The sequence below is a fragment of the Pagrus pagrus genome, assembly GCF_965226575.1.
Source record: "Pagrus pagrus genome assembly, chromosome: 5".
Taxonomy (NCBI): domain Eukaryota; kingdom Metazoa; phylum Chordata; class Actinopteri; order Spariformes; family Sparidae; genus Pagrus; species Pagrus pagrus.
The window spans coordinates 27,095,882-27,123,435 of NC_140189.1; the positions used below are offsets into that span (position 1 = coordinate 27,095,882).

Genomic DNA, 27,554 nt, shown 5'->3' on the forward strand with positions numbered 1-27,554 from the left:
CTCTGACCTTTGTATGAACTACTCATCCTCCCCCACATCTTCTATCATTCCTGAGAGTGGAGCTTCGGGCTTTGATCGGCTTTTCTCAAGTTCATTCTGTGGATGTGACAAACTTTTTTGAGACTGCTATTAGTCATAACCCGCTTGTTGAAGAAATGCTTGTCCTTCAGACTCATGTTTTGTCCTGCGTTGTTGGTCGTTGCTACTCTGATGAAAATGGAAACCATCCAGAAATGATCCCACTTGGAATCACGAGGAGGGAGAAGATGTCTGTTACCACTTAATCCACTCCATTAAAAAAATGGTTCACTGTATTTTATGTTTACCTGATATTGTCACTTGACTTTGAGCTGAGTTTGCCTCTGACCTTTGTATCGACTACACATCCAATCTTTTATTATCATTCCCGATGAGTCGAGCTTCGGGCTTTGATCAGCATCTCAAGTTAATTCTGTGGATATCACACAGCTTTTCAAGTCTGCTATTAGACACATCCAGCTTCTTTGTGCTTGCAATCTTCAAACTTCTCTGAAGAAATGCTTGTCCTTCCGACTCATGTTTTGTCCTGTGTTGTTGGAAGTTGCTACTCTGAGGAAAACAGAAAGCAATTGAGTTGTCTTTGCCAAAAATAGTGCCAATTTTGAATCGCTAGGGGGGACAGTCGACCGTTTCCACTTAATCCACTCAATTTAAATGTGAATCCTTTACTGTATTTTATGTTAACTTGATAATGTCACTAGCCTTTGAGTCTGCCTCTGACCTCTGTATCGACTACACATCCAAACTTTTCTTATCATTCCCGATGAGTGGAGCTTCAGGCTTTGATCGGCATCTCGAGTTACTTCTTTGAATATCGCACAGTTTTTCATGTCTGCTATTGATCCTATCTGGCTTGTTTATGCTCACAATTTCCAGACTTCTCTAAACAAATCCATGTCCTTTTCAACTGACATGTTCCTTTTTAAAAACCTACATCACAACGATGCCACGCTGATGATAACAGGATGTATTTAGTTGAGGGTGTACCCTTCACCTGCCTCATGACTTTCTGACCTCTTTCCCCCTCTGTCTGTCGGCACACTGCTATCCATCCCCTCATCTGTCCGTCCGGGCTTTCTTTCTAGGTTCCTTATCTGTGAAGAAGTTACAGTATAGTCCACAGACACTTCTCTCTCTCTCTCTCATCCTGTCTGTCACCTGCAGGCCACGAAAACTATTGGCTCTAATCTTGTATCTCTCAGCTGTTGCCACGGTGAGTGGGTTTCCAGCTCCAACCAACAGCTTTATCTCTGACCTGCAGAGGCAAACCTGGGAGACCCTATCTCATGCACACACACTCACATGCAGAAGTACAGCACTCGCGCACACACATTCACAGAGCCACATTTATGTGTGCTGCGCTTTTATTTCAGGCACAAGCAGGTGCAGCCGAGCTCACTCACGTGTACGCATGCAGGAACATGTATGTAGTCTTGTCAATACTTCTGCGCGCAAAGGTGAGATGCAAACACTCGCACAGACTCTCAGCAAGCAGGGAATTGTCACGATGATGAGTGGCTCAGCTCTAAAGACTCGGATAGGACCAGAATATTCTTTATCACTTGACGGTGCACGGCTTAATTTTAGGGACAGTTTTTTATAGTTCAGCCTGAAAGATTTATCAGCCGACTCTGCCGCTGCATTTACTCTCACACGCCGAGCTAGCGCCACTGAAAACAATGGACATTACAACAACAACAAAAAAACGCTGAAAGAACTTAAATGTCCACTTTTTAAATCCTTTTTCAACAAAATGACAATATAGGTAGGCATACAAGGTAGGCCGCAACAAATGGCATTTCATGTCAAACACGATCAACACCACGGCGGCTGCAAGTAAGTGCTGGAATGGAAATGAGGAATAAAACTTTTGCGGGTGAAAATGCAGCTCAGTAGAGCTAAGCAAATTTGCATTTAATCAATTTGAAAAAGGGTTTTAATGCAAAGTTAGTTGCCGAGGCCCCGTCTTCCACGCACACACACATTCGCGCACACGCGCACACACTCGAGAACTCATCACTCCAACGACGTTTCATTGTGCAATCCATCTTAATCAGCTAGCCCATCAGAGACAATATATCCTCCCCTCCATCTCTCTCCTTCTCTGGACGGAGTGATTGAGGGGTGTAAAGAGGAGGATGTTTCTGCCCGCCATCTCCTCCCCCCCCATATTCCACCCCCTCCTCCTCCTCCTCACCAGGACGGCTCTTAAGTGCTTGTGGGTTTTTATGTTTGTAGTGTTTTATAGGAGTGGGCAGGAGCCAGGGGCCGTAAAAGTGTGGAGAAGGGAGGGGGGCGGGGGAGGAGGAGGAGAAAAGAAGGAGAAGGAGGAGGAATGGAGAGTTACTGTAAATCCAATCTTTATTGAGAGCGACACGAACGACAAACAGCGGCCGCCCGGCCTCCCCGCAACGGTCTGCGTACCTGATCAATCAGTGCTGACCAAGGGAAGGAGAGAAGGAGGGTGGAAGGAAGGAAGGAAGGAAGGAAGGAGCATGTTACATCCACCTGTTAACTCCCAGGTTTTTGTCGCCTGCGTGTAACCACACGTGTCTTTTCATGCATGCGCGTGTGTTTTTGTGTGTCTGCAGTCAATTGCTAACCACCAGCCAGGCCTGAGAGCTCCCCTCCAAACCTTCCTACCAGTCTGCCAGTATAGCGTATAATTGGCCACAGTTGGCTTCAATTGAATGTTTGCAGCGTTAGGGGCTAAATGATTCTTCAAGGCCTTTTCGGAGCAGCCAGAAAAAGAAAAAAAAAAAAAACCACAACACTCCCCTCCACATGTTAAAAACCACATGCGCTGGTTTGGCTGCTTTCTAATGCTGATGCTTTGCTGTTAAGATCTGCAACAGGAGAATAATTATGCCAGCAATCTTCTAAACGAGAGTAACTAACTGTCTGTTCTGTAATTGTCTGCGTGTCCCTCGACGTCTGCTCGCTGCTTTCTTTTATTTCAACGCCATATCTCTTTAAGTGCGACTGACATCACTCAGAGCTGCTTAGTCAATCAGTTAGTCATCGAATGAAAAGGTCAGCCGCTTAGTCGACAAAATGACCACAGAGGCGGTCAGCTGGGCAGCCAGTCAGCCAGTCCAGAAAAGGATGATCAGGCTATGCTGCCCAAAACCCCTTTGTGAGTATCCTGTACCTGCTTGTTGCCATGGCAATGCAGTCCGAGACTTAAATACTAGCCTGTGTCCCCTCCCTTCCTTTCTTTTATCCTCTTCTTTTCGCTCCTCGAAGACTCTCCCCTCGCCTTTTTTGTCAGTCAGAACGCTGACTCCCTCCGTCCCTCAGTCATCTTTCCTCTGGCACTGTTGTTTTTTCAGTCTCCCTCCGTCACCTTGCCTCGTCCTCTCTGCTAAATGACACTTTACTAGCTGTTTCCTCTTGTTAATTCCACACTACTTTGCATCGTGCGACTCTGTAAACGCTCTTGTAAAACATGCACCCGGACGCAAAGTCGCCTCTACAGACACACAGAGACAAATTACAATTACTTGCTGTGTACACACACACATAATCACTTAAGCATTTGTAGGCAGATGTATGCGCGAATGCTTGCGAGCACACACACAAGTAATAACGCCATAAATGAGAGTCAACAATCAACATATTCACAGGATGCTGGCACAGCCTACACCTGCTGACAGTCAGCTGCCAATAGAGATCTATCATTCTCTGCTAAAGCCTCATCATCAAGCATCATTTAGGCATGCTGGCCTGCCTCGCTCTCCCCTGACACACTGTCTGTGCCAAGACACCGATTAAATTTCCCCCAAATGCACAAACAGCCTTGTGGGAAAAGGTCTTCAGCAGATGAACTGGCTTTGGGCTCCACCTAATGGTCACTAGAAAGACTCTTATCCTAGTTGTGAGTGCTGGGAAACAACAACTGGCGTGAGCAAATGTTAACCCTGTCTTTGAAACACTACCAGATTTGGTATCAGCCTTTCTGTTTATTCAGCACAGTGATGATGACTTAGATTACAGTTTGTGTAAACTAATTTTATAAATGATCACCATTACATGGGTTTGCCTCTGGAAAGCCCAAAATATAGTAAATAAACATGTTTTCCTCATATGTATTGATATTTTTATTATTGTTCATCTAGGTCCAATTTTCTTATTACCTGTATGGCATTTTTTTCTTTTTTCACCGAGTCAAAAATGATTTAATACCAGAAAAACATTTGAGTGAGCTGCATTTTGACGAACGAAACAAAGGCGCAAGGATATGTCGAAAAAGGATGACCTTAAAAAAACATCTCGATGGGTAGTTTATTGAAGCTGAAGGCTGGAAAGACATTTTTATTAAACTAGCAATGATTATTTCTTTGTGTTCTCTCTCTCTTGTATGTTATATAATTATATAATGACTGAATGAAGATGAAGTAAGATCAAGTATTTTATTCAGTTATGGACTATTTTTTTCTCTTTAATGTTTTTTTAGGTAGGTTGTAGGGCCTGTTGTTGAAGGTTGTGATACTATAAGTGTTTGTATCAGGATGTATCAGTTTAATTTTGTATTTGGTATTGTTGGATTTCCCGTTCACCCTGTACACTGCAGACTTCTCCCACCAATCACCCCACCGCCATCTACAAAAGTTCTCTGACGACTCTGCTGTCGTCGGCCTCATCAGGGACGGGGACGACAGAACCTACAGAGAACTTATTCAGGACTTTTCTGGACTGGTGCCAGCGGAACCAGCTCCAGCTCAACGCCGGGAAGACCAAAGAGCTGGCTGCACACAGGTGAACATCCAGGGAATGGACAGATGGTGACATCTTACAAGTACCTGGGAGTTCACCTGAACAATAAACTGAGACTGATCACGCTGCAGCAACCTGTAAGAAAGGTCAGAGCAGACGGAGTAGTCTGCTGGAGCAGCAGCATCTCGGCAGCAGATAAGAAGAGACTTGATAAACTTATCAAGAAGGCCAGCTCCATCCTGGGATGCCCTCTTGACCCAGTAAAGGTGGTGGGAGAGAGCAGGATGATGGATAAGCTGTCATCGCTGCTGGTGATTTAATTCAATTTAATCTAATTTAATTTCTTGACACATTATGTAAATGATTGTGAACAGGAGTGAAGGTGCAGATAAACGTTTTGCAATAACCTCAACTGTTTAACACATAAAGTTAAAAAGTGCTTATATATGTTTAAAGACAAGATCAAACAAATAAATCAACCTTAAATCTTACTGAGGTATTGTTAAAACGATTAAAAGTGCCATTTTAATCGACGGAAAATGTGAGTATAGGCTAATATTTGTTCAAATAAATCTGTCTACACACCAAGCTGGTGTTTGTTAAAAACTATTTTTAAACAGTATTTATTCTGACCTGGTGAACATCAGCTGCACCGGTGCGACCAATGAAAAAGTTTAGTTGCACTTTACAGATTTTTGGCCGAACGTGGGATCACAAGAGTTGCACGCTGGAGCCGTGCAACTTGATTAGATAAATGTACTAACAAAGCGATAAGTCAGAAAATAATCAACAGTTGCAGCACTAGTCTCCAGTTAATGCACCACATCAGCGGTTTGTGTGGTTGCGGTAACAGACGTGCGTCTTCAAAACACATGGCATGTGGATACGACATAAACAAGACAAGACGTGTCTGGCCTTTAACAAAACAAAACACTCTTCCTGTATACATGCAGTATGTTCTAACCATTTATTACATGGCTGGTGTGGTACCAACTAATTACAGTAGCTGTGTTCACTGACAGCTGATTTTTCCTATTTTTTGACCAATTACTGCCTTCACAAAACAGCAGCTAACAGTAAATCAAAAGGAGCTGCTACTGGCCTTCAAAGGGCGCATTAGTTTAACTCCGGCTATTTTACATAGTTCCATTTCAAAGCAGTCAGTCCATTATCTGTTCAGCACCGAGACTTCACATAATCGCTTGCTCTGCTTTTCGGGTTACTTTGCCTCCTTTTGAAGTTTCAAAGGAGACAGTGAGCAATCCCTCTGATTCTAAAGCCTTTTGTTGTTCTTGTATTTGAATGTACTGTATGTTCACGTCTCCAAAGAAGACTTCACAGTATGTGTGCAACCGTAATAAAGCCTGTAGCTGTCCCTCCCACACACACAGAAAACATCATACCCATAATCACAGCACAAACCACCTTCACAGGTGTTTTCTGCTAAATTTATGTACAGCATATGCACGTCGCTGCTTAAACAGACTGGGGGCTGCACTTCATTTTAGCACACAGATTTTTTTATCCATGATCCTCCCTCATATTTCCCACTGTTTGGCTTTCTGCTTCATATTGTTCTTGTGCATGTGTTGCTTTTTTTTCTTAGAGAAAATACAATGAAATGTTTTATTGTGCTTTTTCATTTTAATTTATCATGTATGAAAACAGACCATTAGATTAGATTAGATAGATTTTATTTATCCCACAACGGGGAAATTCACTTGTTACAACAGCTCAAGATGCAACAAGTACAGGAAAAAGAGGACAAGGAGTCAGACAAAGTGACCACTGATCCAACTACACACACAAACACTCATCACTCGTTTACACACACATACCTGCATTGACGATAGCATCTATTTCCAGCATGGTGATGTCACCGCTGTAGAGGGAAATCTTCTGGTCCAGTTTTTCATTCCTCTGGTAGCGAGTTTGCCCAGATCCACCTGATAATGAGACAGACACATACAGCACATTCAGTGTCAAGATTTAATTACCTGCTCAGCTCGCACAATAAATAAGTCTTGAAGTAGTGATGTCTCTGTATTGGCTACTGGTTCGCACAAGAGGTGATTTCAAAATTCCCCTTTTTACTTACAAGGTTTTAAATGGGCTGGCTCCCTCATATATTTACAGCCTGGTCTCTCCAAATTATAACCCTTTTGGTAGTCAGGCTTTTGCCTACAGTGCTCCTCTTTTCTGGAATCATCTACCACTGCACATTTGAGAGGCGAGCTCTGTTGGCACTATCAATTACAGACTGAAAACACATTGTTTTCTCTTCTCACTAAGGTTTGTAGGCTAGCTACCCTGTCATATCAACATTATTATTATTGTAGGTGTGTGAGTGAGTGCATGTGTACGTGTGTGAACTTTTGCATGTGATATTAAGTGTCTTCTTCTCTGTTGTCTGACTTGTAAAGTGCACAGAGTTGAAATGCTGTGAGTGTGCAAGCTATTTAACCTGACATAGCCCACTATGCAATAACACTATCAAAAGAGATCATGTCTTTGGACCCTTCCCAGAAAGCCTCGACACAAGTACCACCCAACCCTGAATGAACTTGACAGTGACTGTGATTGATGTTGGGAGTCTGACCTGCAGCGGGAGTCCACACCGGGATGTCCTCCAGTGGCACAGAGCTGGAGGTCCTGTAGTACTGACGCCTGTCCTTCACAGACAGAGACAGCAAGAAGTCTGAGAGATGATGGAGAAAGAGAACAGGCAGTGAATAATAAGCTTGACTTGAAAGAAACATCTTGTTAAATATTTAAGTTAGGGAACAGAGAAACATGGCACTTTCCGCATACCAGACTGAAGAAATGTTTAATGACGTCCAGGACAAAAAAGCTCCTAAAGAAACTCATGAACAGTGAAAGTTTCTACAGTGAGATTCTTAGTTTTGTATTCTACAGTCTCAAATTAAAGGTGCACTATGTAGTTTTGGGGAAGACATGTGGATCAGAAGACTGTTTTTTAATGCCTAAACAAACTAAATATACAAACTATCTTTGTTTTTCTGACTGAATAAAGTGAGTAAAAAAACCTGACCTTAAAGGACAACACAATTTCATACTGTTTTACTTTGTTTATATGTGGCGGACCCTGCCACCTTTCTACCTTTCAAACAGTGTTCTGGGAACCTTATTTGTTGATCGACTGAACACAAGACATCACTTTTGGGAAAGATAACTGATTGTACTGATCATTAGCTGCAGTCCAAATGTTTCTGTACAATACAAATCGTGTTTTTTATGAAGGCTATTGTGTATATATCATATAGTTTATGGTGTACCAAATCTGATTCGACACTGCAGACCACAATATTACAACTTTAGCTATCTTAAGGTCTAATATGTATGCGTGTTGCTGCTTTGTTGTGATGATTGATTTGACCAGGATCCATTTTAAAAAGCACACAGGGTCACTAACTGGCAGCTGGACAGGTGCTTGCAGCAATGTGACGGCTCTTCTCCTTCGTTTATTGACAAAGCACAGTGCAGGGCAGCTGCTGTATCGTTACATTAACATCCTCTGGGCCTCGGTTGCACAGTCTCACCCTTGGTCTTCTTCCAGTCCCCCTCAGCGGAGTTCAGGTTAACTTTGAGGGCCATGGCGGTGAGGGCTCCGGTGTGGAGAGACTGGAACAGCGCGACTGTGCCCACTCCGAGGGCGGCACCGAGGGCGACTTTACCCAGCCAGCCTCTCCTCCCCCGGGGTGAGGAGGATCCGTTCCCCTGGTTGGACTTCCAAAAGGCCGCTCTCGCTGATGTTGACAACTTCTCGGCTCTGGTGGCAACGTTAATATGGCCGCGGACGGGACTTGTTGCTGGCTTCCCTCCCGGCTGGGGGCTCCCACTAGTTAAAATGTGTTTGAACTTGACACCCTGGAAGTTAGCACGGACACGGGACACAGGGCCGGTGTGCAGAGGGGCTCTGATGTATGAAAATAGAGCTGATATTTGCAGTGCCATGCCTGAGTGACGCCGAGGGGACCAAACGGATCGTGCTGCTGCAAGTCAAATGTCACCGAGTCAGCCACGCCGCGGCTCGGTTTCGTTTTCGACTAGGCGCACACACCTCTGTCATCAAACGCTCTCATGTGCCATATTCGTTGTGGACGTTAACGTGTGGAATGTTCCATTTACAAGGGGTGCTAACTGACTGTCGCTGAACGACGGCAGGCTTTTAAAAGTTTAAATAAGCGTTAATGTGGTGTCAATTACCGGCGTTAGAAATTTACTTTATCACCAATGAGAAGGATATGCTGCGGTGTTACAGCGTTTCTACGTTTCCGTCTCAACACCGAGTGTAAACCCCTACTGAGATGGCCGAAGCCAGCGACGCCTCCTTCAGGACTGTCGGAATTATTAGAATTAAAAGATGAAGGCAGACCAGAATGCTAGTGGGCTAAATGTTTGTTTATTTATTTATTTATTTATTTATTTATTTACAAAGTTAGTTAGGGATGTTGGGATATTTTAAGTGCTTCACTTGATTGTTTATTCTGTGACATGTCTGAATTTTTATTTTGTGTTTTATGAATATTTTTGGTCCTCAAAAATAATGTGACACATTTAATTTGACTTTTATTGCATATCCATGCACACGCATACATGCAACAATATCCCAATATCCCTAACTAATTCTGAGGTCATTTTTAAATGCCACAAAATGCTACTGGGCTAAATATAGCTGGCTAGTAGTCTAGCAAGGAGAGATAAAACATGAACCATCTGTAGTAAACAGGACATTTGGGGAAAATATATGTAGCCACAGATTCTACAGCACTACTTGATATACCATACAGTAGGCTGCTTGATTTTACATTGTAGTATGCAATGTAAAGTGGGATTTATACATCTTAATACTGTTTTTTCCTAATTAGCACACACTGTAGAAAAAAGCCCCCCTAAAGGCTGCATAACCCTCCCAAAGATAAAGTGTGTCACCCCCTAGCTGTTTGTAGGCCTACATCTGAATGTGTGAAACATGTGGCCATGCATATAGTTCAAGGACATTCAGATCATTATTTAAAGGTAGAATTATTTTCCCCAAATGAAACCAGTGGAAGCTAATCCGGACTTGTCACAGTGACACGAGCCTTGGGCCTTTTTGTTTTAATTGAACCAAATTATTATCTATTACTATTATGTAGTAAAGCCTTAAACCTGCTGCCACCTTTAGAGGGATATTATCAATTTCTTGGCTCTCATAGCTTCACTTTTTGTCTAAATATTCTTTACTCTGCCTCTGACACATCAAAAAAAGCTGCTAAAATGTAGCATTACTAACCCACACCCAACTACTCATTGCTCATCTTGCAACACACAAAAGATGATCAATCGCAAACTGTTCCATGTGTGCTTACAGTTCTCGGAAAAAAGAGAAAAGGGAGGAGAAAGACAAAGAGAGGACAGCGATAATGTGCATCTGTTCTTTTAACATCTCATATCTCTCGCCCCAAGTAGGCTGTATGCCCTTGCACACACACACATTGCCTAATATGCATCACTCACACAGCCTGTCATTCAAATCGTGAACCCTTTTCACATTTCCGCCTGGCGGAAACCGACAAAAAAAAAGGAACAAGCCTTTCTTGACAAAAGTGACACAAGCAGCGACGACAGACCACAACCTGCCCAGCCCGAGAGAGACGAAACTGCTGCAAATTTTCGCAGAAAACCACTGGGAAACTTCTTCAAAGATCTGCCAGAGGCCCAGGAGTCCCCCTAGTCTCCATTTCTCAAAACCTTGGACCAAGGAGACTTAACGGTACTGTCTTTCAGAGTGAGTGAGTGAGTGTGTGTGTGAGTGTGTGAGTGTGTGCGACAGCGTGAGAGAAAGGGAGAAAGCATGAAGATAGAGAGAGAGAGTTCAGGCAAAGTGTACGTGTGAGGCTTTTGTATTAAATATGCAGATGTGGGGTCGATTATTGGGTCACATCAGGTGAACTGGTCACAGATCAGAACTTATATTCAGAAACATGCAGATAAATAAAGTTTAGGCTTCCAAAAGAGGTAAAGAGTGGTGCAGGCATGTCGTCTGTTCATTGTTATCTAACTGTCAATGGTATATTCCTTGAAAATACAGATACATGGGGGAAAGACAGACATTTTAATCCTTAAATGTAATGTATTTAAGGTGGGTTTACACTTTCATACACATGCAGTTGGTTGCTGTATTGGCATTGGATGAACATCTCACCTTGGGCGGGTCAGAAAGCGGAAGTGTGTCCCTGTTGATAGTTCAAGTCAGAAACAGGAAGTATCCGTCACACTGGACTGGCCAGAATCAACTCACTCATCCAGTGTGTGTGTGTGTGTGTGTGTGTGTGTGTGTGTGTGTGTCAGTGCTACTCAGTATCATGTGATATTGAACCATGAGTTAAAGCCCCTTTTCCTCACAGCTGATTTGTCTAAATTATGATTGACGGGTCATTTGTCCTCTTTTATTGTCATTTACTATGTGCAATGTCCCGGGGAACTGAAGTGAGCTATCAAGTTACTAACAACTATAATAGACATTTTAAGCAACATTATGTCACTTTTTACTTTATAATAACAGCTTCTGAAGTATCATAAAACTCCAGTCGTCACTTTTTATGCACTGATATGAAATTCTTTAGAAAACATTGATTGATATGAGAAATACTTTACGTTACTTACTTAAAGTTCATAATTCTACAGTCATGACACTAAATTCATAATTGCTTAAATGCTAAATTTGGGATCGCAATACATTTGAACATTTTTCATGTTAAACTTGGTACAAATGTAGTTTGCAGTTTAATCAATGTGGCAGAAAAACAAATGAATGAGTAGCCTCACTGAAGTGATTCATCATAAGTATTATTTATCTACTTGTCCTCCACTGCTTTGTCTGAGCTGTCCCGTATTTTTGCTCAACAAAAACACAAAAAAATAACATTTGTCAAGCATAGCAGATCATTTGAGGAGCATTTGTTTAGCAGCCTTTCATAACGATTTGTCAACAGTTTGACAATGTTACTAAATCTCACTCTCTCCATGTTTATCTGTCCTGCTTTCTACTGTCTCCTCCTCTCCGTCAGACCTGTCTCCTGTAGATCTCTCTCTCTCTTTCTCCCAGTATGGCGGCGTGGGACCTGTCAGTCACAGTGGAGGAACTGGGCCCTGATGTGCCTCCTGTCACCCTCAGCGTGGCCTCTGAGCTCCATGTTGGAGGGGTCATCCTCAAGCTGGTGGAAAAGACACGTGGGTCACTCTCTGTCTGCCTGTGTTTGTCTCTGTCTTTCTCTCAGACACTAAAAATAGTGACATCGTATGCATGGGCATGCAGGAATTCACATACAGTGTATAGTTAACACTCTAACAGAGAGTCATGATGCACCCTACATACATTAAATCATCATGACTCATGCATTATTTAAGCATGTGTTTTGTAACCTTACTATGTTACCAGTGTGACATATATACTCCACTGTTTGTTTTCTTTAAGGGTGCCTTCAATCATTTTCATCCAACATACGTATAGCAAACTCCCTGTCTTCTTATTTCATACGTCATGCAGTCAACACTCAGCACATAATGGTTACTTCAAATGCAATCCAGGCACTCCAAAAAAGAAAATATCAAGAAACGAGGAAGGAAAGCCCGGATGAAGACCAGATGCTCAAAACATGTTGGCTTTTTGAATGATTTCACGTTTAATGATTTAGAACGATAATAAAGGCTTTTTAATTATTTAGTTTAGTTAGATAGTTATTGAACTATTAAACAATCTTAACATCTCTGTGAAATTTGTTGTTTCACCTGTTTGTTGGGCGAGTCCACAGACTCTGTGGCGCAACGGTAGCGCGTCTGACTCCAGATTAGAAGGTTGCGTGTTCAAATCACGTCAGGGTCAAATCTTTAGATGTGAAAAGCTAAATAAAAACAGAAGCCTAAAAAGGTGAGTCTAGACTGTATTGACCTCTTGTCTGCAAGATGGACAAAAAAGAAAACTAAACCGATGCATGGAACGAAGAAACCTTTGCTTTTTCCTCACCCCAACTCTCGTCTATCGACAAGCGTATTTGGTTTGTAAGCTGATAAGTGGATGAATATGCTGTTATAATTAGACTCTGTGGCGCAACGGTAGCGCGTCTGACTCCAGATCAGAAGGTTGCGTGTTCAAATCACGTCAGGGTCAAATCTTTGTGATGAAAACAAAGAAACTAAATGGCTTTTAGAGAACCTAAAACTTGTCGTCCGGGTGCAAGAAGGATATGAATAAAGAAAACTGAACATTTCTCACCTCTGCCTGCATACTGCAGTCATTCACTGTGAGTGTAGTAGAGTGTGAGCTCTTAACTGGACTGCTTAGCAGACAGAAATAGACTCTGTGGCGCAACGGTAGCGCGTCTGACTCCAGATCAGAAGGTTGCGTGTTCAAATCACGTCAGGGTCAGATTTCTTTTTGACATTAAGTGTCCTGGTTGATGAAAACTGTCAAATATGCTTTCTATATATGTTTGGTCTTCAAGCTTGTGGTGCATGTAGGCAAAAAATTGTGTAGGACACTCTTGCAAACGGGAGAATTGAAAGTGAATCCAAAGACAATCCAGGGACTCCAAAACAGAAAATATCAAAAAAGAAAATAATTTAAAAGCCTTTATTGTTGTGGCTAAATCATTAATAGTAGTATCATTAAAAAGCCAACATGTTTCAACCGTGAGGACTTCATCTGGGCTTTCCTTCCTCATGTCTTGGAGTGTCTGGATTGCCTGGACTTTATCTTTGGTTGTTTCCTTTTTGTTTCCTTGTTTCCTCACTTTACTTCCTTGTGTCTTTCTTTTGCTTCCTTACTTTGTTTCATTTCCTTGTTTTCTGTCTTTGTTTCGTAGATTTGTTTCTTTCTTTTGGTTCCTTAAAGTAAAATGTATGACTGAGCTCAGTGTCAACACTACAAGGATGAAGACTAAACATACCTAGAAGTCACATTTGTTTCACACACTGCGTTTGCCTGTTGTCATTAAACAGTCACACACACTCTTTTCTGAATTACATCGTAAGTAAAGGTTGACCCTAATATGATTTGAATAGGTAACCTTCTAATTTGGAGTCAGTTGCACCACCTTTGCGCCACAGTGTCTGTAAACAGCTCCACAGAACAGTCAAAAACAATTTGACAATGCAGTTCACAGAGTGGTTCAATTCAGCAATTACTTTTCTATATAAGCCTTTTAAACATTTTCTGACAGTTTCATTTCTAGCTGAATCATTTATCATCACAAGCAGGTTGTCTGACCAGTTCTTGAGGTAAGAGGGACTAGACCGGACTAAATGCTCATGGCACTTGACAGATATACCTAATTTAGGAACCATAAGATTGACCCTGACGTGATTTGAACACGCAACCTTCTGATCTGGAGTCAGACGCGCTACCGTTGCGCCACAGAGTCTAATAGCATGCTGGTTAAACGAGCCGACAGGACTTCAAGGTGCATTTCACTAAGCCCTTTAAAATGTGTAATATGATGTCATCATTAATCACTACTGTCAGTTTGATTTCTAGTAGAATAATTTGCTTCTATTTTAATTCCTCTGCTGTCCAGACTGATAATCTTGGTCTGTGAGAGGGATATAACCTAAATGTCTGTTAAAAACATCCAAGGTAACAGAAACATGACCTGACGAGTCTATTTTTGTTGCCCAACTGGTGCAGTTAAGAGCTCACACTCTACTGCACTCACAGTGAATGACTGCAGTACGCAGGCAGAGGTGAGAAATGTTCAGTTTTCGTTAGTGGTGTCCTTCCTGCACAACAGGTTTTAGGTTTTCTAAAAGCCAGTTAGCATTTTCGTTTTCACCACAAAGGGTTGACCCTGACGTGATTTGAACACGCAACCTTCTGATCTGGAGTCAGACACGCTACCGTTGCGCCACAGAGTCTGAAAATCAGGGGTTAAACACCCGAAAAAAACTTTAACGTTGCGTGTTCAAATCACATCAGGGTCAAAACTTTGTGATGAAAATAAAGAAAATAAATGGCTTTTATAAAAACAAAAACCTGCCTTCTGGTTGCAAGAAGGACAGGAATAAAGAAAACTAAAGATTTCTCACCTCTAGCTAGCTCTGGTTGGGTGTTTCAATCAATCACCATGAGTGTATGGTTTGTTAGCTCTTTACTTATCAGCTAACAAACCAAATACTCTTGTTGATAAACAAGAGTTGGTGGTGTGGCAGCGGAAATGTTTCTTTATTCCATCCAACAGTTTTGTTTTCTTTCATGTCTGTCTTGCAGACATGAGGTCGAAAATGTCTACACTGACCTTTTTAGATTTCTGTTTTTATTTAGACATTGTTACCACATTTAAAGATTTGACCCTGACGTGATTTGAACACGCAACCTTCTGATCTGGAGTCAGACGCGCTACCGTTGCGCCACAGAGTCTAGAGATATGGGGGTTAAACACCCGCAACGTTGCGTGTTCAAATCACATCAGGGTCAAAACTTTGTGATGAAAATAAAGAAAATAAATAACAACCATAACTACGTTAGGGGTGAGGGAAAGGAAAGGTTTCTACATTTCCATTGGTGTCCATCTTGCAGATAACAGGTCTATACTGCTAACTGTTTTTATTTATTGTTATATTCTGTTTTTATTCTCGTCAAATTTAAAGATTTGACCCTGACGTGATTTGAACACGCAACCTTCTGATCTGGAGTCAGACGCGCTACCGTTGCGCCACAGAGTCTGAAAACTTATGGGTCAAACATCCATAAAGAACATGACAATGCATTTTCATTTTATGTACCTTTTTAGAGACATTTAAAATGTGTTATTACTTCTTCATATTACCTTTAATCTTGTTCTTGTAAACTGATAGTATCATTGTCTAACTGCTGGGTTATTTCCCCCGGAGAATCATTTCTCTCTATTATAATTCTGCCGCTGTCCTGCCCTGTCCTCGAGGTGAGAAAGTCTCCAGATGGACGACCTTGGGCCGGACAGATATCACCTAATCATATGTTTAACAGAGCCACACAAATATTGACCCTGTGAGATTTGGACATGCATCCTTCTGATCTGGAGTCAGACGTGCTACCGTCACACCACAGAGTCTGTGAAATGGCTGAATAAACAGGCAAAAAGAACTTGAAAAATGAATCTCACAGACATTTTAAATGTGTGATTATTCATCTATATCGGCCTTAATCTGTTTCTTTAGTTGATAGCACTATTTTCTGACTGACAGTTTAATTAGAAGAACTATTTAATTATCCAACATTAGCCACTGTGCAGCTCTGTATGTGAAAATACCTCCACACTGATGACCTTGATACTTGACAGATGTATCTAATTTAGGAATGATCTGTTTAGCAGCGCCACAGAAGCAGTAATAATGACGTCGACATGGTTTGAGACACACAACCTTGCGCCACAGAGTCTATTTTTGTCTGTCAACCGGTCCAGTTAAGAGCTCACGCTCTACTACACTCACAGTGAATGATTACAATGCGCAGGCAGAGGTGAGAAATGTTCAGTTTTCTTTATTCGTGCCCTTCTTGCACCCGCAACAGGTTTTCTAAAAGCCATTTAGTTTATTCAAAGATTTGACCCTGACGTGATTTGAACACGCAACCTTCTGATCTGGAGTCAGACGCGCTACCGTTGCGCCACAGAGTCCATTTTTGGCAGCCAATTCATCTAGATATCAGCTAACAGACCAAACACTCCAGTTCATAAATTGACGTTGGGAGTGAGGCAAAGAAAAAGGTTTCTGTGTTCCATCCAACAGTTTTTTTTTCTTTCATGTCCGTCTTGCAGACAAGAGGTCAATACTGTCTGGACTCACCTTTTTCATTTAGATATTCTCATCACATTTAAAGATATGACACTGCATGATTTGAAGATGCAATCTCCAGATCTGAAGTCAGACACTGCCGTTGCGTCACAGAGTCTGAAATCCAAGTAGTTTAACATCCTCAGAGAACTTGCCAATGCATTATTTTTTTTGAGCATTTAAAATGTGTGACACAGAGTCTATTTTTGAAGGCCAATTCAACCACTTATCAGCTTACAGACCAAACATTTGTGGTGGTACAGTGAGTCCATAATGTTTACACATCCAGTGGTTTCAAGGCTACTGTTGAGTTCTTGAGGCAAAAAAGAAAAGTCTGCACTGTGGAAGAGAGTTTTCAGTTTTGTTCTGTGATTAAAGAACACAACTCCTGACTTCACATCAGTGCTTGAAGAGAATTGATGCTGACTGTGTTTCACTTTGCAGTGACATCTGTTTTGTGTCTGTCCTCCGCAGAAATCAAGCGTGATTGGTCAGACCATGCGCTGTGGTGGGAGCAGAAGCAGTGCTGGCTGCTGCGGACAGCCTGGACTCTGGAGAAATATGGCATCCACGCCGACGCCAAGCTTTTCTTCATGCCCCAACACAAGCCCCTGAGGCTGTGTCTGCCCAACGGCATTACCCTGAGGCTCCGAGCCTGCTTCTCCAACCCCGTCTTCCAGACCGTCATGGGCATCTGCAGAATGCTCAGTGAGCCACAGCTTCTTTCTTTCTTTCCTTTTGCCGTCTGTCCACACGACATCCGCTACGACTGAACACGTGCTAAAGTAATACTGACAGTTGGTTGTGCACCTAATTCCACATTCTTGTTAAGAGGTAATACACACAGCACTTCTCATTCTCATTCTCCACAAAGAAAGGTGACCAGAAACTGACCCTGATGGGATTTGAACACTTAACTTTTTGATTTGGAGTCAGACGCGCTACCATTGCGCTACAAAGTATAAAAAAACTCCCATTAAACTTGTGAGAGACTTAACACTGTAGGGAGGGTCTGAACCGACAACATTTTTATCTAGTTGTTAGTTTAATGGCCAGTGATTTATGTTCATTTGTCCAGTGGTTCAGGAAACACTTTCCAGTTCTTAAGATGGTTAAAAACCTCTAGTACTCTGACCATACATGCAATGTAAACAACAACCATAGTTGGCTCTCTTGAGGTGGTCATAGACATTAATCTCTATCATTGGTTAAGTTTTTATTAACAAAGCATTGACCCTGACGTGATTTGAACACGCAACCTTCTGATCTGGAGTCAGACGCGCTACCGTTGCGCCACAGAGTCTGAAATATAACAAGAACAAAATGAGTTTCAGACACAATCAAAATGTTTGATGACTTATGAGTCTCTTCATGTGTTTCTTTTAAATTGATATCATTATCAACTTTTAGTTCTATCAGAATTCCTCCACTGTCGGTCCTTGAGGTGATCTGAGTTCTTGTATATTTAACCTACACATCATCCCTTAACCAGAGCCACATAAACAGAGTTGCTGACCCTGACGTGATTTGAACACGCAACCTTCTGATCTGGAGTCAGACGCGCTACCGTTGCGCCACAGAGTCCACGTGTCAAACCACAGAACAAGCCAACCAGACTTTAAATGTATTTCACAGAGACAATTAAAATGTTTGGTCACTTATCTGAAGTAACTTATCTTATCTTGAATTGATGTCATCCTCCACTGTCAAGTCCTTAAGGTGAACTCAACATGTACTGTTGGTCATTCGCTGTTCCCATAATAATCAGGCTTTCCCTTCTCTGTGTTTTATTTTTGTCATTATCAAAGCTGAAGCAAAGTCAGTCTGTTTTATAAAAAATAATTTCATTTCCTCTCTGTTACCAAAACAGATATCCGTCACCCCGAGGAGCTTTCGCTTCTACGGCCCGTGGAGCACAAAAAGAAGAAGAAAGATAAGGACTCGGCTGAGGAGATCTATGACCTGACCGAGGTGCCCCTCTCCTCGGGTACATTCATCACTCTTCATTCACACTGCAGACTTGACATGCGCACATTTTTATAACTGATGGCCCTGAGCAAAAAACTGCCAAGATTTTTTCCTTGACCCCAAATTCACCAGTTTGTCAAGAATACGGTTTTTACAGCTTTGACTTGCCTTTAGCACTTTACCATCAATACAGAAAATGCTTTGATGTCCTTACAGTTGTTTCTACATCGTCATAGCAAATCATGTGAACTATATGCGATGACAATAATCAGTTTCTAGAGTCATGGTTTGCCTCTGAGATTTAGGTATTTGGGATGACGAGGACTGAGATCAGTACTACTCAAAAGGCTTTATACACACACAAAGTGTACATGATCTACCTGTGAATGAGCCAAAGAGAATATTAATATTAATGCATACAGCCATTTTCATAAGCAGCTACTGTACATTTTAAGGCAGAAATACACAAGTCAGACTTTTGACTCAGTATCTACTCCCCTGGAAAGTTTGACTGTAACCCTCCTGCACTTCTTTTGCAGTATCCCGGCCCTGTCTCTATAACGGCATGCCAGCTCACTTCGCTGACTCACCTCAGATGGAGGCCATCTACAAGATGCTGTCAGTCACCCAGCCTCCCCCTGCCCCCGAGGTCGTAGCCAAGCAGTACCGCCCAGCCAGCGTGGTGGACAAGGCCCACATCCATGGCAGGTATGCCTTCACACCACAGTGTGGTTCATCCTTCATTTATGTAAATATCAACAACAGTCTGTAGAAAGATTTCAACACCATCGCAGTGAAAAGCGACGGCTTACAAAACAGGAACAAAAACTCGGATCTTTATCCACTTTCTCTTTTTAACTCGCAGCTCACCCTTTAATTTAAACACTGTGCACAGACATAAAAACATCATGTGCAGGTTCTCCTGAGGTCACACGTAGAGTAGAAATCTGACTTTGTTAGACAGTTGCTGTGTGAATGAGAGCTGTATAATCAAGCGCACACAGGTGCATGTTGTTTGGCTAATTGGGCTCCAGTGGAAAATTAGAGCTTGTGCCAACCAATTACTTGTCAAGCATGTTGACTCAGTGGTTAGAGCTGTTGTCTCACAATAAAAAAGCCCCCAGTTCAATCCTTATTACAGGCAACAGTATTGTTCGCTGACAAATACGCCCTGTTTGTCAACACTAATCAAGGCACATGCTGATCGTTTAAGTTGGATCATTGAACAAAAGTTTCTGTTTTTACCAGACTACGCTGCAGTCACAGGTGTTTGTTTAGCTAATTAAATAGAAGAAAGAGTTCAGTTCAGCTGCCTCCAAATAGCAGCCGACAAACTCTGTCTTTTTGACATGTTTGTTGATAGAGATACTATTACCGCTGCCCTAAATTGGATTATAATTTGTGCTCTTTAAAGGGTTTCAGGCTTATGATATGCACGGAAGAAAATTCCTGGATCTGTCCCTTTTATCCGGATATGCACCAAAAGCTAATGCGGTCTATTCTGGGCCGAGACCCATCCTCCATCCAAGTTTTGTAGTTTTTGTGTAATCCTGCTGACAAAACCAACCAGCTAATAAACGGACACGGGTGAAAACATAACCTCCTTGTGTGTTACATGTAAATATATAAACATGTACTTACTCTTTTTCCCTCCTAGGTGGTTGGACTCATCCCGTTGTCTGCTGCAGCAGGGCATCCAAGAAAACGACAGAGTCTGGCTTCGCTTCAAATTCTATGCTTTCTATGATATAGAACCCAAGGTGTGTGTGTGTGTGTGTGTGTGTGTGTTGTTTGTATAGATATGATATGTGTGTATGTTTGTGCATTCCCCCTTTGATTTGACTCTTTCTCTGTCCATGCAGTACGATGTTGTGCGTCTGACCCAGCTGTATGAGCAGGCGCGCTGGGCCATCCTGCTGGAGGACATCGACTGCACTGAGGAGGAGATGATGCTGTTTGGAGCTCTACAGGTAGAAAACACTGTTGTGTGCTGTGTCTGTGTGTGTGTGTGTGTGTGTGTGTGTGTGTGTATCATCTGGGTTAGAAACATGGGAAAAACAAGTTAATGTTAAAAATACAGCATGGGAAGTAGATACTTCCCTCATAAAACCCTGACATGTCACACAGCACAGGATTTACATGTTCCATATTTATACACAGTTATTGCAAAGATATATGATAACTATTAATAATTTTGACTTGTTTGACAGGATAAATATACAAAACTATCCAGTAATGAGTCAATGTGCTGGAAACCCTTTGCATGTTTAACTCATCTGCATTAAAAGAGCATGTAAATACTGCACAGTCTTCAAATGTAGTCGATAAATGCCACTTAATCTAAACTACATTATTTGATAAATAAGTACAGGGTCACTTATAACCTCAACCACATTGTTGTGTTTTGCATTTGTTAAAAACAGTAAAGCTGTCTGTCAATCAGAAGAATCCAATTATAATGGTGTATTTTCTGCTTTTGAGTTGACGATTTGTGACCTTCCTCTCTTACACTCACACTCCTCTGCAGTACCACATCAGTAAGGTGTCTCAGTCAGAGCCCCAGATGATGAGCTCCAGTGCAGCCATGGACGACCTGGAGTCCGCCCTGCAGTCCCTGGAGGTCAAGATGGAGGGAGAGGCCAGCTCCGCCTTAGAGATGCTGGTCAGATATATTTGATGTACTTGTCTGTTATTGAGTGTCAGGTATTGTCAGGATGAGAGTGAAGTCTTCTCACCTTATTCCTGAAGGAAAAAGCAGACACTGATTTATGTTAAACCCTCAAATGTAATTGCATCTTTTAAGATCTGATGATTCATTTCTAATAATTGAAGTTATTATTATCTGTACCTGTGATGATTTTGAAGGACTGTACCTCTTCTACACTCTGCAGTGTTTTTTTTTCCAGACATAATATCAAAACAAAACAAAGAAGGAAAATCATACAGAAAGAACTGAACACAATCCAAACAATACCACAATCTTTTATCCACTGAAAAACATTTTTGTCTTTTATCCAGGACAACATGACTGCACCAGAACTCAACGACTATCTGAAGATATTCCGGTGAGATTTATAGAGATGAGTTCAAACAGAGCAAAGCACCAGTTTCCTGGGAAAAAAAAAAACACATATCAGTAATTTTACAAACATGTTGAACTGAGCGATGGGACTGTGTGTTTCAGGCCAAAGAGGCTGACTCTGAAGGGATACAAGCAGTACTGGTTCAAGTTCCAGGATACCTCCATCTCTTATTTCAAGAGCAAAGAGGAGAGCATCGGAGAGCCCATTATGCAGATAAACCTCAAAGGTAATGAATGTCTCGTTGCATTTTTCATTATTATTATAACTTCCTGCTATGCCACCAATGATGTGCTCTATTATCAATAGGTCTTTCAAGGCTAACTCCACCAATTTTACACATCAAAAGAGACACACAGGGTTACATGCTTTAATGCTCAAAAACACATCAGTTGTCTCATACTGTTATTCCCCCTCTGTCTGAAACACTCTGTTTTAGCTCCTGTCTCTTTAAGGCCCCCCTTCTCCTGAATACCCAGTCTGCCCAGTTTTCAGGTTTTATTATGTTGCCCAAAAAAAACAAAGAATTACTCTTTAAACACACAAAGTGAAAATGCAAACAGAAAACTAACTTCCCTTTAGAAGAACAGGGAAGCCGGTGGCACTCCACAAACAAGTTCCCACTAACAGAAAAACACTCGAAGGTTCAGTCTGCTCCCACTCTTGAAACACACACGCATCATAGACACGGCTGGATGACCCACTGGCTCCAGCCTTGACACTGCGCTCTTCTTCATGACGCACACATCATGGACACTGTTGGATGACCCACTGGTTCCAGCCACAGCTCCGGCCCCAGCTTATATCTTGCCCTGATTACTAACTGGAGACAGCCATGCACAATCACCTGCTCGAGCGGGGGAGCGAAGCACCTGGAGGACACCGAAGCGCAGAAGATAGCAGCCACACCCACACACACACAACCACTGACGGCTCTCTCGGGCCGTAACACATGTACAAGAACATATATAACACACAGAAGGAAAGGAAATAACAGAAAAAGCATCCAGTGTGTAAGTTGCATTGTGGGTAATGTAGGTGCCAGTTTTTGAAAAGGAAGAAGAGTATGTGGACTCAAAAAGGTGATATCTTGGGTTTTGCTGTATCGATTTGCAAATGTTGTAGAGTGCATTTTTTAAAACCAGGTGCCTGCATTGACCACAATGCAACTCACTCATGTGGTAATTTATTATATTACATGCAGCTTCTTCTGGAGCCACAAAAGGCTTGATACTATTTTTTTTTTTTTACATAATGCAGTAGTAGACCTGTAAACACACTTTGATGTGTAAAATTAGTTCCCCTTTAAGAGTACGCTTGAATGAGTGGCCGATGAAGTAGTAGCTCTTTATTTATTCACCTTAGCGTAGCATCACCGCTTAGAAATGACGACATATTACAGGATAATGCAGTGATAACCGTACAAGGAAACCTCAACACACACAAACACGGAGCTCCATATATGGTAAAAATGAGAGTGCTGCTCTTGAGTCTGTTTTCCTCTTCAGTCACTGAGAAGTTAATGGGATCATTCGTAATCCTAGATCAACACTATGAACCACTTAGAGGCTCTTGAAAAAACAGGATTTTGGGATCAAAGAGGAAATGAAGCATTAATAAAGAGAATAGAAGTCAAATAGCCCAGATAATTAACTGTGAGCGTGACGCAGCGGGCTCGGATGGGACTCAAGATGACATGGAAGTCTGACTCGGTGTTCATCATTAGTGTTTTTTCTCACCATCCTTCATTTAAATGTCATATTTCAGTGCTGAACGTTGGTTTGGTATTTATTCTGCACACAGGATGTGAGGTGGCTCCGGACGTTAACGTGGCAGCACAGAAGTTTCTTATCAGACTCCTGATACCAGCACCTGAGGGCATGAACGAGGTCTATCTGCGATGTGAAAATGTGAGGTCACGCAAACGTGTCACATGTTATTTCCACCACGTCTATCTTTGTCTCACTAGCTCACCTCTCTGACCACAACCTTCTCTCTCTCTCTCTGCTGTGTGTCTTTGTCTCTCGCCCCCTCAGGAGCAGCAGTACGCCCAGTGGATGGCTGCATGTCGACTGGGCTCCAAAGGCAAGACTCTGGCCGACAGCAGCTTCCAGGGCGAGATCCAGAGCATCCGCTCCTTCCTGGCTATGCAAAAGACCAACTCCGGTTCCCATGGCAAAGTACCAGCCGACGATGACAGCATCAATACTCACAGTCTGGTGTCGCCTCGCTACAATAAGAAGTACAAAACCAAACAGGTGCCAAAGAGGTGGAAAAACAAGAATAAATATAGTAAATGTTTCATGTAAATGTTTCATTTTCAGGAGGCAGTACACACCCATCTGTCATATACTGTACATGACATTTTGCAGTGTGCTAAGTTTCCAACTGAGATGACTTTAATCCTTTCTCTGGACAGCAGTACAGTAACTTTACACAACTGAGCTAACTTTTGTGCTCAACGCAGTAAAATACAATCACATCTGACATCTTTTACCCTGTGCCTGCTCCTCCAGCTGACACCTAGGATCCTGGACGCGTACCAGAACGTGGCTCAGCTCTCACTGACAGATGCAGTGATGCGCTTCCTACAGATCTGGCAATCCCTGCCTGACTTTGGGCTCTCATATGTCGTCGTCAGGTAAAGTTCAAAGTTCAAATCAAAGCTTTTTAGAATGGATTGAAGGCCAACTAGTGAAAATTTAGGACCAGTTTGTCACAACACGAAAGGTGAAAAAAACTAATAAACTTTTATTCAAACATTGTGTTACGTCCCCTGGGAGGTCTAGGGGCCGTGGGGAGTAACACATTACAAAAGAAAGCTTAACTCCTGTCGTGGAAATGTTCTGCTCTTGGTGACGAATGAAATAGAGAATTCTTGCCGGCTGACAAAGTTTTATTTTCTTTGCAAAGAAAAGGTCAATCAACATGCGAGCGGTTCAAAATGAAGAAAGACCCTGAACATCAGGAAACTTGAACATTTATACCTGAGGAAAAGCCCACCCCTTGGGTGTGTTTTACATCCTTTGTCTGCTGTGGGGTCGGCCCCCTACTCAGGGTGTCTTTTCACACTCTTGTCTTTCACAGGTATCGGCACCGACATCCTGGAGTGTGATTAAGAGGTCTAATCAACACAATTTAAAATACAAAAGGGTTTGAGTATATCATGAGAAAGTGAGAGGTTGGGTGTCTCCGAAACTTGAAATGCAATTACAAGGACTAGACATTAAAATGCACAAATGGGTAGCAAACAAAAAGAGATCCGATACCTTGGGGGAAAGCAGGGTGTGGAGGCGTCTCAAGTAAAAAGGAATATTCAAATTTACCACTACACTCCCAAATCAGTTTTCAGGTTTTATCATGTGACCCAAAAAAAACAAAGATTTACTCTTTAAACACACAAAGTGAAAATGCAAACAGAAAACTAACTTCCCCTTAGAAGAACAGGGAAGCCGGTGGCACTCCACTAACAAGTTTCCACTAACAGAAAAACACTAGAAGGTTCAGTCTGCTCCGACTCTTGAAACACACATGCAGCATGGACACAGCTGAATGACCCACTGGCTCCAGCTTAAATCTTTCCCTGATTACTAACTGGAGACAGCCATGCACACTCACCTGCTCCAGCAGTGGAGTGAAGCACCTGGAGGACACAAAAGCACAGAAGAGAGCAGCCACACCCACACACAGCCACTGAAGGCTTTCAGGCCGTAACACATTGACAACATAAACATAGAGTTTACTGTTAGTTAGTTCAAAGAGGTCATATTATGCTAATTTTCAGGTATCATACTTTTATTTGGGGGTCCTAGTAGAATAGGTTTACATACTTTTATTTTCAAAAAGCACATTATTTTTCTCATATGGTGCACTGCTGCACAATAGCTTTTCACACTGTGTCTTGAATGCTCTGTTTTAGCTACAGAGTAGGACATCTCACCTCTGTTCAATCTTTGGTGAGAGTTGCACATGTCTGCTGACTGACTGAAGTGTATGTATTTTATAATATGTATTTATATATATATATATATATATATATATATACACATATATAAAAACAATGTTTTTTCTTAAGGAGAAACAGTGTTCGAGTGCATTTATAGCCAAGAAAACAAAGCTACCTAAACACTAAAATCTTTAAACCTTCCACAGGTAGAAACTAAGATTTTGTTTTAAGTTCCTGTCAACAAATTCTTGCTGCGTTTGTCATTATTCCCAAGTCACACTTCATAAACACAATTCTGCAGATAAATTGCTGATATAGTGCTAGTCTGGGAAACTTTATGAAACAAGCTGTGAAACAGGTCCCTGGTCCTGGAATAACAGTGCTGTAAATATGACTGTTGATAAAGGTGCAAAACAACATCCATCAAGCATAATGGTCTGTGAATTGTCACAAAGTTTTGCAGGATTTCAGATTGACTTTTGAAAGAAGCTAACAATGTTGTTGCCCAACAGGTTTAAGGGCAGTCGGAAAGATGAGGTACTGGGCATAGCTCCCAACCGTCTGATCCGCATCGACCTGGGTGTGGGCGACGTGGTGAAGACCTGGCGTTACAACAACATGAAGCAGTGGAATGTCAACTGGGACATACGACAGGTGACACGACATTCAACTTTGTCTTTCGCAAGATCTCAGACTTTTTCTTTGTGGTGCAAAAACTGAAGATCAAACCAAGTGTAATAATCTTACATTTAGATTAAAAAGGTAGTTGCTCTTGGTTTTAAGTATTAATGGATTATCTAGTGCTTTCAACGGAAGATCCTTTATCCAAAATGCCACTATCCTCGTCTTGATAAGTAATTTTGTATTTTTTTGTCATTTTTAATTAAATACATATTTGTAAAACATTACTTCAAGGCTATAATGAATTAGCCTGAATTAGACTTTGCAAGGTTTCTTTTGATTAGTGTTCCTGCTGACCATGGGACATGCAAATTTTCTTTTTAGCAAATCTTATTTTAAATCTATTTGTGATACTTAAATAAATTTAAGGTAAGAAAATCAAAAAATATAACCATGCTGCCAATGTAAGAGTCACCTCATTAACACTGCCCATAAAATGAAGATATGTATACAATATAATATGTAGAAAACATTCAACAAATTAAAATTGTATCAAATCAAAATTATATCAATTTATTAACAGAATGTGAAGAAATAGCAGTTTTGAAGTAATGAAGTATATGTATTGTACTGCAGAGATTTCTACTGAAGTTAGTCCTGATCCAACACTCCTCTGGTGCCTTGTGCTTCTAGTCTGGACCACTGGATGCACGGCTAACCGCGCTATCAGCAGCTACAGTTAGAGTTTTGAGTAGGAATTCGACAGGTGGCCGTTTCTTACTCATTGCACCTTTAACAGTGTGAAGCTGAACTTTAAAACTGACCCCAAATACAAAACCAACATCATTGTACTTTGTCGCTGCCTGCAGTTTCACCAGTGCAACATTTTGTCACCCCATAAAAAATTCAGCTTTCATCTTACAAGTATCTCTTTCGTGTGTGTGTGTGTGTGTGTGTGTGTGTTCTCGTCTCCTCCAGGTGGCCATAGAGTTCGAAGGCAACGTCAACATCGCTTTTAGCTGCATCACCGCCGACTGCAAAATCGTTCACGAGTTCATTGGAGGCTACATTTTCATGTCGACGCGCAGTCGTGAGAAGAGCAGCACGCTGAATGAGGAGCTTTTCCACAAGCTGACCGGCGGCCACGAAGCTCTCTGAGACTAAAACGCGCAACAAATACATCCTTCACAGCCCACATCAGATCTCCTGCGGGGGAAAACCATGTGGAACTGGATTCCATGTTCCACAAAGACATCAGAACAGTACAACAAATGGTCAAAATAAGATGTTTTTAGATACTTTTATGTGTTAAAATCCACCTTGTCAGTCCATTCAATTTTTTATACACCCACACACGCACTGTCATAATGGAT

General features: G+C 41.8%; 2 protein-coding genes across 3 annotated transcripts in view; one reads left to right on the plus strand and one right to left on the minus strand.

Annotated features, from left to right (window-relative positions):
* The window catches only part of macrod1 (mono-ADP ribosylhydrolase 1), a 134,302-nt gene extending 125,256 nt beyond the window's left edge, over positions 1-9,046 (minus strand). Inside the window, exons 1-3 of one of the 2 annotated variants that reach the window (XM_084352874.1) lie at positions 8,316-9,046; positions 7,355-7,453; positions 6,594-6,701 (exon numbers count right to left, since the gene is read on the minus strand). In XM_084352874.1, the coding sequence (XP_084209000.1) occupies positions 6,594-6,701; positions 7,355-7,453; positions 8,316-8,730 (622 nt within the window). In that variant the 5' untranslated portion in view covers positions 8,731-9,046. The remainder of the gene's footprint in view (positions 1-6,593; positions 6,702-7,354; positions 7,454-8,315) is intronic. The other variant, XM_084352875.1, reaches the window with a different exon arrangement.
* Positions 9,047-10,268: 1,222 nt separating this feature from the next.
* On the plus strand, positions 10,269-27,359 carry fermt3b (FERM domain containing kindlin 3b). Its single transcript, XM_084353170.1, has 15 exons — positions 10,269-10,531; positions 11,829-11,991; positions 17,041-17,274; positions 18,437-18,553; positions 19,074-19,242; positions 20,192-20,294; positions 20,397-20,504; positions 21,062-21,196; positions 21,553-21,599; positions 21,719-21,843; positions 23,418-23,524; positions 23,651-23,872; positions 24,131-24,255; positions 26,073-26,214; positions 27,160-27,359. The coding sequence occupies exons 2-15, from the start codon at positions 11,868-11,870 to the stop codon at positions 27,337-27,339; spliced, it is 1,938 nt and encodes a 645-aa protein (XP_084209296.1). The 5' UTR covers positions 10,269-10,531; positions 11,829-11,867; the 3' UTR covers positions 27,340-27,359.
* The last annotated feature ends 195 nt before the right edge of the window (positions 27,360-27,554 follow it).